Consider the following 15,427-nt stretch of genomic DNA (forward strand, 5'->3'; position numbering starts at 1 on the left):
TGCCCCCTCTGTTTCGTTTTTGTAATGAAATTAGAATGTTTAGTGACATGACATTACTGCCAGATTCAAACGTCTTTCGCGTTGGTTGGTTCCAGACGGACGAGCTCAGCGCTGTCATATATCAACACTATGCAGTGTTTTCAACCTCATAATGTTTATTTTAGATTTCAAACATTTAAATACACATAAGCACTGGTAAAACAATGGTCTACATTTACTTTGTAAAATACACAATGATGTCTGTGGAAGCAGCAATAAAAATCTATTCAAATAAGATAATAATTTGCAAATAATAAATAAATATTATTTTCAAATAATAATAATTTGCCGACGTGTGGTATTCATATCAAACAAACACAGAGGAAGTAACTATAAAGTTTACTCTATTGTTATAAAGGTTATAATGATACCTGTTTGAAAGACGGAGACGCGCACCTGTCAATCAGCTATTACAAAACAGAGCAAGCGAGGCCAGAGACGAACGTGCTCTTAAACAGAAAATACTATATGGAATAATTTGTGCATCTTTGAATAACTGTAAGAATACATTTCCTTTAAATATAATTTTGTCAAGAGATAATAATGTTTTTTCCACTTTTATTGCTTATTTAGACTGCGGTTAAAAGCGTGTTTGGCGCATTTAGCCTACCTCAGAGTTTATTTCAGTAATATTGCTGTTTTCCCGGTAATAATAATAATAATACAATTTACATGTCAATCCTGCTTCCTTGTCTGCTTATTAATTTTATTATGCTGTTATGTTAAGTTATTCTACGTGGATATTTATTGCCATACACTCAAAAAAATTATTCAAGCCCTTCTTAGAAATGACACATTAAAATTGTGTTCAATTAATTTAAAATACCTCATTAAGAGCAATAAGTATATATATATATTTAATTAGTCTAACACAAAATGAATATGTACTATAATTTATTGATTTATTTTTAATTGCGTTACCACAATTAGTTTGAGTTTGGGTTCTGGAAAAAGAATTTCCCAGCATGCTTTGCATGCAACTGCTTTTGGAGAGTAATTTCTTTAATTAAGTGTTATTTTATGCATTTTTAGGTAAAGAGAAAGACTTAATAGTGTTTAATGTCCATATATCTTATTGATTTAGAAGCGTTTGTGTTATATTTTTTCAAATTGTTGCATCGTGCAGAAGAGTGGCGCTTGTTATTACGTTTTGGATGTGACATATTTCTGTCAATGAGCACTAACTGTGTTAATGCCTGTTTGGAGATCAGTCTCTTTTCACATGCTCATCCAAAGTATCATACACTGAAAAAAATGATTCATTGGATTAAATCAATTTTTTAAGGTAAGTGGTTGCAATCAATTTATTTAAGCTACATTAAAACAAAAAAGATTAGTAACGTAAAATGAAATATAATTTTTTTGTTTAAATGTAGCTTAAATAAATTGATTGCAACCACTTACCTTAAAAAAATTGATTAAATTCAATGAATCATTTTTTTCAGTGTATGTTATTATTCTTAGCATGCTAACATGTGCTTATGCTAATTAGTATGATACAAAAACGTTTTATATAAAATAACAGAATTTAGTTATTCAGACTACACTACATTGAGTTATTCAAACTACGCTAAATTGAGTTATTCAGACTAAACTAAATTGAGTTGAGGCAACTAATTGAGTATTGCCATTTAATTTAAATTGAGTTGGACTAACTCAATTTATTTTAATTGTGTAAAGCAATTTTTTATGAGTTAGGGGTACACATTCACATTGGATGGAAATCCTGCCCACAATTTTATTGAGTTTATCCAATGAATCATTTTTTTGAGTGTATGAGACGTTCATTGCGTTATATAAATACTCTTGTCTAATATATTTAAATCATATGCGGAATAATGCGTGCATCTTTGAATAACTGTAAGAATACAGTTCCTTTGAAAATAATTTTTGTCAAAGTTTTGAGAAATAATATTGTTGTGAGGATATTTATTGCAGACGTTTAATGCCGTTCGTCTATAATATGGAAATCATATAGCCAATATATAATGTTACCCTTCTCCTAACCACCAGGCTAGAGATTTTGAACATCCTTAATCCACATTTACTAGTCTATCAAATGATATCTCATGATCTATCATCATTACGCTGTTTAAATTTTGCTAGTCAGTTTCTGGTTACCTGTGCAGTTGCATAGGCTATTGAGTGTTTTATGGAGCGCTGCATTTAAAAATCTGTCGTTCCAAAGCGAGATCTCAGTGTGTATTATTCATTGATGGTATAAAGTTAAGCCCCCTCAACAATTTCACATGCCCCTCAGTCACTTCATCCTGCAGCCGGGCCTGAGTAGCATTTAAAAAAACATTTAAAAATAGATGCATTTGTTTAAAGCAAAGCATTGATTTACTTAGCTACAGATGAAGCAGCTCTTTATGCCTTCTAAGGGGCCAGTCACACCAAAAGCATTTATGGCAGTTGCATGCGCCTTTTTTGAATGATATTCTATGGGCAGGGCGCGTTTGCGCGCTGTTCATGCGCGCCGAGCGCCTTGCGGTTTTTTGCCGCCTGCCGCGCACGCGTTTTTGATGGAGCGCTGAGAGCGGAGAAGCGCCAGACGTCATTCTTGTCTTTCCATTGTCCAATCGCATGAGGGGAGAGGCGGGCCTTACGTTGTGGTGAGGGAAGTTTACAGTTGCTTTGAAGAACCAGACTCCACTCGCTCACTCTCTCCTGCGTGTTTGTGCACCTCTCACCCTCAAATAAGGTCAGAGCAAGCGTCCTCTTTTTAAAGTTTCTGCTAATATGACAGTTAACAGCAAAAGAGCGCTCACGCTTCAATATTTGATTGACAAGACAGCTGACTCGGTGGTTGCTTAGCAATATGAAAAGCCGCGTCGCACTGCTCTTTTTTTAAAAAGACAGTGCGTCGCGCCGTGCGTTTGCAAGCGTTTAAAGCGCTTTTGGTGTGACTGGCCCCTAACGCCTTATAAATGAACGTCGGTCATCATTTATGTCCAAGAGACTCAATAATAATCTTTTACATTTTAATCCTTTAATTTTTCATATTAAAAAGCGTTTTTGTGCTACTGCACATTCATGTATGTGATAAGCAAATTATATACATATTATCAACGCGCTCCTTAGCCCACTCTAGCAAAAGACACTCGCGTTGCGCCGGTTGTATAATAGAGTCCACAGTCTCTCATGAGTTAGGGGACGAATGACCAGGGATTTCAGAATTTCTGTGTGGGCATGCATCAGCGAAAGGTGTGTGAGTCTTTTCTGGGTCATGGTGCTGCGTACCCATGTCACCAATAGACGCAAGGTGGAGAAAGTGCGCTCGGATGAGGCCACGGAGATGGGTAGGCACAGACAGTAATGAAATTAAAATCCAAAATACACGTAATAACCTACGTGTGTCACAAATAATTTCCTAAAATAAAAAAGTAATATATAAATTGTGCAAAATATTTTTACTTAAAAAAATCTCCCTCTCGCCAACAGGGGGTGCTGCAGCACCCGCAGCACCCCCACTTCCCACGGCCATGGCTCATTTGCATGTGAAAGGACACACCCAAAAAACGGCACATTTTTCCTCATGCCCACAAAGTGACAACTTTAACATGTAATAATACATTTTCTGTGGGGTATTTTGAGATAAAACTTGACATACACACTCTGGGGACACCAAATACTTATGTACATGTTTAAAAAAAATCATAATATGACCTCTTTAAGATCAATCGCTTGTGGATTCATCAACAGCATATATAAATATTAAATATTATGAAAATGCATAAGCTAATGTTACCCACAAAGAATGTTCTTAAAAAGAAACTTCTTCAGAGTTCAAACTGTCAAAATAGTCTGGTCTAAAACAGATACAAAAATCTAACCAGCTCTAGTGTTTTGTATCCATTCACAACAGACAATTGCGTTTCTGACCGTTCTTTATCTTTCCCAATTAATCTCTCATAATGCTTGATTCGATCATTGTCAGTGTCATTTGGTCGCATCTCCTCCGCCTCTTTTAAAACACTTCAGCTTCACTTCAGTGGGAGTCAGAAGAAGCGCAACCGCACTGAAGAACTCCAACAAGAATTCCTGCACAAAAGCTTCAGGATTTACCCACACAAGAACTGGAATCACACAGCTCCTCGCGAGTTATGGGATGTGCTACTAATGCCATTTGACAAGGGAACAGCGCGCGTAAAGCATGGCTTGGTTATTATGCACGTGCTTTCTGCTGTCTTGGTAAGTAGAAAAGAGTTTTTATCTGACTTTGGATGTATAGTTTGTTTCATTTTCTGCTTGTTTGTGTGTTTATTTCAGCGTATTAGTGTGTGAAAGCGGTAATAAAGTTGTGAGTTTGTTTACAGTGCTGGACAGGTGTTAGCAAATCCACCGGCTGAAAAGGGAATCTATTTGGATAACATTACGCGCATTTTGGATAGATTATTAAATGGATATGACAACAGACTGCGACCTGGATTTGGAGGTACTGTAAATCGCTCGTGTTGAATTACTTAATATATTAAATTATTAATAACGTCTTAAAGTTTGACGTTTACTGAAAAAATGACTTCTTTTGGACATCAATTGCAATTTGTAGCATTTTGTCTGGCAGAACAAGTTTAAACGGATTATATAAATACACATAGGTTTTATATATATATATTGAAAGTGCATTATTACTTTATCATTTTAGTTTGTTAAAATATATATATTTTATATTTATTATATTCTTTTTGGTAAATGAAACGCTGTAGGTCCTGTCACAGAGGTTAAAACTGACATCTTTGTCACCAGCTTTGGTCCTGTCTCTGATGTTGAAATGGTATGTGAGTAAAAACATTATTTGTATTTACATGCATATGAACACACATCCACTGTAATTGCATGGTTTGGGTGCCCACAGCCTCTAGTAAAGTCAGTCCGAGGCTTCATTATTCTGACATTTGGGCAGGATGTCATTACAGCAGCTTAGGGATTTTAATCTGGTTGACAATCCCTGACAGTCAAGGTCCCATCTGAGCTTTCTTTCCTCTGTTACACCATTCTTTCACTGTGTCCAAAGCCACCTCATCTGCCATGTGATATACTGTGACAATCTGAAAGACAGTATAGATAAGACTCTGCTAAGATTAGTGGAGAAAATGATAAAAATACTATTCCTGAGTGAATGCATAACAGCCTGTTTTAAACCAGATAACACATTTCTGATGTGTCTACTTTCAAATAATATACGTAATATTAAAATATAAATGATTTTGGGGTTTTGCTACTATCACATGTTGAATGTTGCGTGATAAGTCAGATTATACAGTTATAAAGGATATACATTGAGGTAAATATGTTTTTTTAGGAATACACAATGGATGTGTTTTTTCGGCAAACCTGGATAGACGACAGGCTGAAATTTGAGGGCCCGATTGAGATCCTACGTCTCAACAACCTAATGGTCAGCAAGATCTGGACGCCGGACACGTTTTTCCGAAATGGCAAGCGCTCTATTTCACACAACATGACCACTCCCAACAAGCTGTTTCGCATCATGCAGAACGGAACTGTCCTGTACACTATGAGGTGAGCTGCGTGCCAAACCATTTGCTCTCCAAGTCAAAAATGGATTGCATATTAAAATGGCAGTAGATTTGAAAACATTTCCATATAAAGCTACTAAAATTTTATTGTACACTTGTAAGCATATTGTGCTGGTTAGCTGCTAAAACGTAGACGAAAATCCAAAAACATTAGGTTTAAATTCCAGTGTTGGTCCTTTGCTTATTTTTCAGGTTAACCATCAATGCTGAATGTCCCATGCAACTGATAAACTTTCCAATGGATGGCCATACTTGCCCTTTGAAATTTGGCAGCTGTAAGTCTCTTCAGGCACTATGTATTCAGACACTTAAATTATCCTTAAAAATGGCAACATTTCATTGCATTAAAGGTGCAGTGTGTACATTTTAGCAGCATCTAGTGGTGGGGTTACAAATTGCAACCAACTTCTTAGTCCACTGCTCACCCCTCACTTTTGAAACGCATAGAGAAGCTGCGGTAGCCATAACCAAAAAAACATGTAATCGTCGAAAACAACTTAGTACAAAAAGTTTGTCCGTTAAGGGCATCTGTAGAACCATGGCGGCACAAAATGGCGACTTCCACGTAAAGGGACCCTCGGTGTATGTAGATAAAAACGTCTCATTCTAAGGTAGGGGTGTAACGATTAACCGTGCAAATGCGCGTTTTCTCAATGAATGAATTTGAATGAATTACGGTGAAATCCAGGCACACCCGAACGCCAGGGGGTGCTCCCGTGCAGAAACTCCCTTTGAGGCTGTTTACACTTGGCATTAACATGTGTTTTCGTCGATCGGATCACAAGTGGACGACGTTAATGCCAGGTGTAAACGGTGTTCAAAACGTTTTGAGCTCGTCCACTTTCGACCACTTTCAACCACATCCAGAGGTGGTCGAAACCACTTTCGATCGGATCGCTTTGGAGTTGCGGAACGCACATGTGGTTGAATGCGTTCGAACAGCCACACGCGACCGACCGCCTTCTCTCCGCCCATTTATCTATCTGAGGTATTAAACACAAGTTTTACGTCTTTTTTTACTTCTGGCGTGAACATTCGGTGAACAGCGCTATTTTTAGCCTTTCATTGATAAAACTAAGCGGCTGATCTCCGTAGTTGCGTTTTGAAAGCGTATGAAAGTTGCGCGATCCTATTTCATCAATTGCGCTGAAAATTCAAAGAAAGCTCTTACATACGCATGTACAAAACACTGTGCAGCATGTTTACTTGCTAAACAAGCAGTGCACTCCGACATAATATTAGTTTGCGTCCATATAAACTCATCATTACTCCCGCTCGGGTTTGAATGACAGCAGAGAGACTCGCCCACCGTCTCATAGACCACCCCCTCATAGTATTCAGCACAGAAGTGGTCGAAAGTGGACAAAAGAGACGGATTTAAATACCAGGTGTAAACGTAATGTGTCTCTCTCGTCCACTTGTGATCCGATCGATGGAAACACATCTTAATACCAAGTGTAAACAGCCCCTTTGTGCCACAGAAGAAGTAGCATTACGAATGCTAATCCAGGAATTGTCTACAGGAATATTTATATCGCTGTTATTCAAATTGTTTCAGGTATTTTCATGATAATAAAGAATATTTTAAATGATTTTGTTTAAAGCAACACTATGTAGTTTCCATGTAAAAATGACTTACAGCTCCCCCATGTGCCTGGTATCAGACACTCTTCTGCAGGCAGTGGGAGGGGCGGGGCTGTGTGCTCTACCCTCCACCGCCACTTTCAGAGTGTGCTTGTAGCAGCTAGGAGGCTGCTCAGGTTGCAGCAACAGTACAATTTGTCCAATTCAAAGTTGTTCTATCACTGAAATAATTTACATAGTGTTGCTTTAACGAGTGTTGCTTTTTAAATGCACTTTATAAATGAGTCAGACTCATAATGATTTTAGATTGATAACGACTTCCTACTGACCAGATGCCGTAGTACACGCACAAGCTGTGCATGAAACAAAGAATCGCAGCCTTGCGATTCAGAATCGTTTTTTAATGGGACACACGGTTGAATCGTTACATCCCTATTCTAAGGTAATAAACACATAATGGTTCATTATAAAAAGGTCTTTATACACCCCTGATTAAATAGTTTTGAATATTATTTTGCATTTCTGTCAAGAGATCCTTCTAAAAATTACACACTGCACCTTTAAATAAGAAAATAATAAACCAACGGGGCATTGTGTCATAAACTCAAGATTAAGATATAAATGCATTTTAAGTGTGACTCAGGTGTCAAAACACAGTATTTCTTCAGGTTTCCCTTGAAATGGATTTAATATCAACTATTGTATCCCATACTGTAGATGCATACCCTATGAGTGAGATTGTATATACATGGAAGAAAGGGCCGTTGTTTTCCGTGGAAGTACCTCAAGAGAGCTCCAGTCTGCTACAGGAAGATCTCGTTGGTCAGACAGTGTCAAGCGAGAGGCTGAAGTCAAATACAGGTATAGGGCTTTATTTTGCATTCAATTCTTACTACACAAATTCCCGAAATGTTTTTAACGCCAGTCTCATTTTTTTTTTCAGTTGAATTACAACTTTTGTGTTATCTCGGTTTGAATTTTGTGTAACATCTTTTATTCGTTTCTATAGCATCCCTACACTTTCTAGACCACCACAGGCTTGTTTGAATATGTCACAAGATCTCCTGTGTCCTTCACTTGCAGGTGAATACATTGTTATGACTGTCTTCTTCCACCTGCATTGGAAGATGTGTTTATTATTGATCCAAACATACATCACATGCTTTTTGACTGTTATTCTTTCACTAGTCTCCTTCTGGATTAACATAGAGTCAGTACCTGCCTGAACTGTATTTGGTAAGCAACTGTTTTAATTATTTTAGTGCTTTATACGGTAGCTTTCTCATAACACAATCATATAAGGGGCGGAGTGTTTGAAAATCCCGCTTTTAACCAGCATTTACCATTTTAAGAGTTATTTGATGCAGAAAGTGGCATGTGAATCACAAACTCCGATCTGTTGTGCTAGCTTTGTGTGTAACAAGATAATTGAATAACACAATCAATGTAAAAAAATGTGGCGCATAACATACTGCCCTCCAAAGGCTAAGTGCAGTATCTACGCAAACACTGAAACTGAGAAAATTGGCTTTAAAGTTTTTTACACCAGCCAGTCAAACATGTTACTGCAATTTTGGCACACACATTTCTCTGAAATGGGACAAAATTTAACCAGGAGACTTTGTCACAAGACACAACAGATCTCACAAAGCCCATTTTAACCCTTAACTCAATTTTGACCAAATGCGTAGTTACTGCACTTTCGCTTTGTAGGGCAGCATAGTCTGCATAAAAAGTGAATTTTAATGAGATCTTTTATTTTACAGTATTAAAATTGCAAACCTGCAGTCTAAAAAACTTTTTAAAAGTTTAAATTATACGCAAATCTACAGTAATGAAGAATGAGGTAGCCACATTTTCCTCTAACTGTGCATTCACACCAGACGTGGTAGTTTGTATAGTTTGTTACTCTGCTCCTGTTTAGATCAGTGGTAGAGCATTGCGTTAGCAGCGCAGAAGGTTGTAGGTTTGATCCGGAAACACACATACTGATAAAAATATACCTTGTAATGCACAGTAAGTTGCTTGGGATAAAGCCTCTGCCAAATAAATGTAAATATACTATGGTGAAACCGTTAATTCAGGAGATGAGCTGCTACTTATACATGAATATCAGCTGACATCACTCACATCTCAAACTTGTCTTCCGCCATTTTGAGTACCTGAAGTGGTCGCAAAAGAACTAGAAGCTATGCCTTCAATATGTTGTAAATATCAAAATTGCTACTTTTTACAACACTAAGAAGGCTCGACACAACATGATACTCTGCTCGAAGTATCATCTGTGTCTCTGCACGTGAACTCAAGCATTGAGAACATTGTTTGTGTACACAGAGTTTACTAAAAAAAGACGCTGAATAACTGACTTTGGTTGTTTTGGCGTCCGCTCACATCTGTGTCCATTGACAAGTCATGTGACTCAAGTCCCCCACCTCTGGAATAAGCTATGAAGCACAAACACCAAATATTTACCCAAATATCTTTAAATGTCTTGCTAGACTGACACTAAAAATGTGTCAGCATAAATATTAACCTAAGCGTGTTTTTATCTAAACAAGAGAAACCCAGATGAACTGGCTAAGCATTCATTTAGAACTGGTGAGATGATGCAGATTTCTGTGAGCTTTTTTATGAAGATCTTCATTCTGCTTCATTATCTTAATGCATGCTTCTTGGCAGTTATTGGTAAAGGTCTTAAATCACGTAAAGTGTTTTGGAGCCTGTTCTGTGGTGGTGCTTGATAAAAGCATATATACTGAGAGTCTCTTCCCTGCTTTTCTAAGTTTGTCATTGATTCTGTGGGTATCACACACACATGGCCAGAGTAAAGTTCCTTCAGGAAGAAAAATTCATGCAGAAGTTGCTCTTTCATGGCCCAGAAGATTTAATTAAGAAATTAGACAATGTTGCAGAACAATAAAATGCATTTTGTGCAATAATAATGATTTTGTGTAATTTGATGAGTTTCTATTGAACTCTTCAATAATAATGACATCTGATGATTGTATTGGCAAATCTGGGCTCTGTGTGTGGCTTTGTTGAGATTACTTCAGACATACAGTATGTGCGATTTTTGTTTCTTTTCGTTTTTCAGGAAAAATATTTGAGCTCCTTTATTTGTTATTAAATCTCATTGCTGTAAAAACATGAGACATCAAAGAGATCTTATCTGTGATTTTTCATTTTAATGAGTGGGCAGGATTGAAAATTAACTTTCAGTAGATTAATGTCTCAAGTTTAGGCTTTACTGCTTAAAGGTGCCATAGAATAAAAAATATATTTATCTAAGCATCGCCCCCTCACTGGCACTATCCCACCCCCTCAGATCACCATTAAGGTTAAATGGGATTTTAATGATAAAATGCGCTATTTAAAAATCAGTGTATTGTCTTCCTAAAATGAATAAAAAGCTAAAATTGCAGTGATTTAGTTAAAGGGCCATTTCACTGATAGGAACATTAATCTTTATGGAAAGTGGGTCATATTTGTAGTCAAAATGTAACATAAATGTAGAATTTTGTGCCTATTTGACAGAGAAAAGTCAGAATGTGACTTTAGAGCACATTTGTATGAAAAACTACAACTCCCACTATGCACCACAATGAACAGCACTGCAAGCCACTCCCATTAATCGGAACACGCTCAGATATGATATTGTGTACATAAATGCCACGTTAGTAAAACAAAGAAAATAGCCACCACCACTGTGTCTGACAGACACCAATCATGACTTACTTTTAAACGTGATGTTACATTGTGTTACACACAATAACACTCTGGTCTGGTGTGTAGCAAAGTCTTATTCAAACAGTAACGTGAGGTGTCAGATCCGCAGTACAAATGTCTTTCCAACTTAAAAAAGGGTATGCATTCTAAATGTTTATTTAGTTTTACCAATTTTCTTTTTTTCTCTTGTTTACTGTAATTACATCTGTGTAATATCAGCCTCATTGCTTTCACATAGACATATAAAACACCGCTCAGATATGCTATTGTGTACATAAATGCCACGTTAGTATAACAAAGAAAATAGAAACACTCACTGTACAGTCAGATGTCCGTTTATCCCTGCATCCTCCACACAAACGCGTCCCCTGCACAATATCTCCACAGACGCGCTGCCTCAGCTCTTGGAGCTTGTGCTCGTAAGCCGAAACACGTCTTTTAAATAAGCACGCGCCCAGAAACATTAACAAAACAAACGTTCATATCCTTATCTGATCCAGAAATCTTAAACCGAAAGCACACAACGTGAGTCTGTCCAAGCTCATATACTCCACAGCGCGTTTGCTTGTAAGCCGAAACGCGTCTGTGAAATAAACATGTCCAAACGCGCCCAAAGTTGCTCGCCTGGAAACCTTTACCAAACGAACGTCTATATCCTTATCTGATGCAGAAATGTTATAAAGAGGGCACACAGCGAGAGAACAGGCAAGCTTCTCTACGCAGCAGAGGCCGATGGTTGCTGCGTCTTCCCCGGGCTCCTCTGCTCAGCCGAAGCCCAGGCTCCGGCTTCTCCTCGGGCTTCTGATCTGCCTCAGCTCTTTGCTTGTATTGTGGCTCATAAAGGTGCAATGTACAGCGGATTAGAGCATCACGCTTGTAAAATCACCCTCTTCTATATCATTTTGATTAACTTCCACTGTTATTGTAACATGAATTCTGACTCGCTCCACAACTTCTGTTTAGCTTAGCTTAGCATAAAGATGGCGGCTGATCGTTTTTTTCCGTCTGTGTTCGTATATTTTCGTAAGTCCCACCCACTGATCTGCAATTGGTCTGAAGTGTGAGTGGGTCCCACCCATAGCCCCCACCTTGGAAAAATGAGAAATGAGTGTCTGTAGTCTTTCACACTCAACAGAGATACAGGATTTCCTTCTTTCAATGACGCAAAATGACGATTTTTACATCATTGAAAGAAGGAAGTGCCTCACTGAAATCAGTATTTCTCCCCTCTCAGGGGAAACTGAGGGAATGATGCACGACCATTCAAAAACATGACTGGGGTTCTAACGGTACAAAGCTTAATGCACATGGGTGAAGTTTCCCTTTAAGCACGGTCTGTGAGGCAAGGTCGAATTTTGATTGGTCGCTTGACTAAGCGTGCTCCCCCACCCTAATAACATTACTTAAATTTCTTGCACTACGGAAAGCAAACACGAAGAACTTTACAGAATTTCAAGTTTTTATATTGCATTAACTTATTTCACCATGGACTTTCGAAAATGGATTAAAAAGAAAGAAACTACAGCAACTGCCACTACCTCTGGGTCTGAGCTCCCAATAAGCAGTGTTGTGCTAATATTTTCTAATGTGCGTTTTTGTTGTATATAGCGAGATTGTTCAGAGCTCTGTATGCTGCTCACTATAGCTGCAGTTTTTGTGGTTGTATAACCGAGTTAAAACTTAAGGAAAGTACCAAAGCTATATGTATTTTCTAGCTGGGAGAATTATGTGATCTGTATTTCAGACGCCTCCTCATCAGCGCTCGGCTGGCACTGGCACTGCTGGTGACTTGACAGGAAATGTGTTTATTGCACTTACAATGTATATGTTTACTTATTTTAACTGTAGTTGAAACAGCATAGATTTTTCTTTTACGAGTTTAGTTTGTAATTTAGATATGTTTTGGTTGCATGATTGATGCATTTTAAATAATGTTAAAATTGTTGTAAATATATAGTTTTTTTTTTTAAAGGGGCCATGGCATGAAAATCTGACTTTTTCCATGTTTAAGTGCTATGATTGGGTCCCCAGTGCATCTATCATCCTAGAAAATGTGAAGAAGATCAACCCAGTAACTTAGTTTTGGTAAACCATTCTCTACAAGCACATGAAAAAATAGGTCGTTGAAATTTGGCTCTCCTTATGATGTCATAAGGAGCACTTATTATAATAATACCACCCCTTAATCTGCATTATCCAACCACAGCACTGCCATTTTGTGCAGAGAAAAGCACAATTGAGTTTTAATTGCAACAAACCACTATCATTGTGATTATTGTTCGTATTTCAAGCTCATTTGCATTTTAAAGGACACACCCAAAACGGCACATTTTTGCACACACCTACAAAGTGGCAATTTTAACATGCTATAATTAATTATTTATATGGTATTTTGAGCCAAAACTTCACATATGGGCTCTGGGGATATCAAAGATTTATTTGACATCTTAAAAAAGTCTTGTGCCATGTCCTCTAGTAAAAACTACTTGGTTGTTGAAACAAAAATTTCATAGTGTAGTTTTAAAGAAGCATGTACGACAATTAACAAGCTTGGATCTAATGATAGGGTTTTCTTTGACAGGTTTATAGATTAATGATAAAAAAAAAAATTCTCTGTGGAGGAAATAAATGGGAATTTTAGAAGCATGCTGCTTTGTTTCATAGGAAACAATGAGCTGCTAGCTTTTATTTTGTCCTCATCATGGTATTGTGTCGTTTTGCTTGATTAATTTGGTGAGCCTGAATGAAGCATCTGTCTTTGTGGACTCCCGCTTGTGTTTCGATGGGCCCATGAATGAGCTCATTGGGCAATAAGGAGTGTATCAATCCATAATCTACAGCTAAAGTTTTTCCCTTTATGAAAAACACATTAGCAGAAAACAATTAAAGCCCCTACCAGCTGCCATGGGCCATTTGCATAAGAGAGCGAAACGTTTTTGGAATCATGATTGATATTTTACATCCTGTATTATGTCTTGTTTGAGGCATTAGCCCGACTTTCCTTATAAAATAAGTTATACTGTATATGAGTTTAGCTTGTCAAGCTGGTCTTGACTTGACAGATCTGAGCTCATTGCTGAGATTTCTTCTGAAACCTCATACATACTGTTGCTGTCAGGCAAGTTTTTTTCATAAATCATTATTATTGGTCACCCTTTACATCTGCCTGTGGTTTTTTGGAAATATTTAACAAATGAAAAGTATTACAAAAAAGCTTGTTCATATTCTGGGCGCATCTGCTTGCCTGTAGTAAGATTTATAATGCGTGTGTTCTAGTCATATTTTCTTTTAAAATGACTGTCTTAATGCGTTTTGCATGCAGCCCTTATAGTGACAGACAAAATGTCATATATAAAAAATGTGCTATTTGAGTTAGATTTTGGATGAAATGATAATAAAATGCATAACTGGAAACTAGTTGCTTTTTGGCATAATAATAGCATGTAGTATCTGTGACGTTACCCATAGGTTTCTGAAGATCGTTTTTGAAGCTTAAAGTAGGCAGTGCCTGCCGTCGCCATCTTGGCCGCGCATCACTCACAGATATCCAAAAATGGGTAAAAAGGCGGGGTGTGGGTGAAGCTGAGGTGGCTGGTTGCTGAAACCACGCCCCCTAGCTTGATTCTAGTGACCGCAGTGGCAGTTCACCCTTCACTCAAGTGGCCACGGCCTTAATTATGCAGAACTTTAAGGCCTAATATAATTTAAACGGGTGAGTTACAAAAAAATTTACCCCCCCTCACAGTTGTCATGAAGGGCAGAATTAGCCATACAGACCAAAAACAATTTTTGTACCAGGCTGTAAACATATTATTTTCTACTGTAAAGTAGTGGGGGTCTATGGGAATTGACTCCCTTTTGGAGAGAGCCTCAAGCGGCCAGATGATGAATTGCAGTTTAAATCCATATTGGCTTCATCAGAGAGATCGAAGGTTGCCCCTCGGAAATAACGCAATATTTGTCAGCTCTGTCAAGAGTTGCTTGCTAAAGATGCTGCTATAGTTTGGAATGTAGATGTAGTCAGGGCTCTGAGAAAATCACTTTGTTACTTTCGTCCCGCGTTTTCGTTCTTTCTCACATTTTGCCCTAGCATTACGAACTAATGCCTAACCTATTAAAATGCCTGAATTTTAATCCAACTAAGTAACACACATCCCTTTTACAAATGTACACTTAAAGTTAGTTTCTAGAACTAACTATTCTCATACAATTGACCTATGGCTAAGACACGCCCCCCAAACGCGATGAGCCAATCACAGTGTGCATAGCAACCCAATACACTTGGACATTCTTTCCTTCCGCGTCCATTGAAAATTCATTGCACAGTCCTTCCAGAAAAACGCTGAGTTTTTTTGTGATTGTTGCGGGCAAAAATCCTCGATTTTGCGGCACGTTTTCTTAAAAAATGCGATGGAATAAGCGGGATATTTATGCAATTTATGCAATGGAATTGCGGGAATTTGCGAAAATTGCGGAACTTGCAAAAACTGCGGAAACTTGCAAAAGCTGCAATGATGTTCACGTCACATAATCAC

At 37.8% G+C, this 15,427-nt stretch overlaps 1 protein-coding gene across 1 annotated transcript in view; it reads left to right on the forward strand.

Moving 5' to 3' along the window:
• The first annotated feature begins 3,943 nt into the window (after nt 1-3,943).
• Nucleotides 3,944-15,427, forward strand: part of gabra6b (gamma-aminobutyric acid type A receptor subunit alpha6b) — a 44,109-nt gene continuing 32,625 nt past the window's right edge. Inside the window, 7 exon segments of the mRNA XM_055180626.2 lie at nt 3,944-4,233; nt 4,359-4,477; nt 4,749-4,816; nt 5,345-5,565; nt 5,775-5,857; nt 7,884-8,027; nt 8,250-8,402. Of these exon segments, the coding sequence (XP_055036601.2) occupies nt 4,196-4,233; nt 4,359-4,477; nt 4,749-4,816; nt 5,345-5,565; nt 5,775-5,857; nt 7,884-8,027; nt 8,250-8,402 (826 nt within the window). The 5' untranslated portion in view covers nt 3,944-4,195.

This window comes from Misgurnus anguillicaudatus, chromosome 9 (assembly GCF_027580225.2).
Source record: "Misgurnus anguillicaudatus chromosome 9, ASM2758022v2, whole genome shotgun sequence".
Taxonomy (NCBI): domain Eukaryota; kingdom Metazoa; phylum Chordata; class Actinopteri; order Cypriniformes; family Cobitidae; genus Misgurnus; species Misgurnus anguillicaudatus.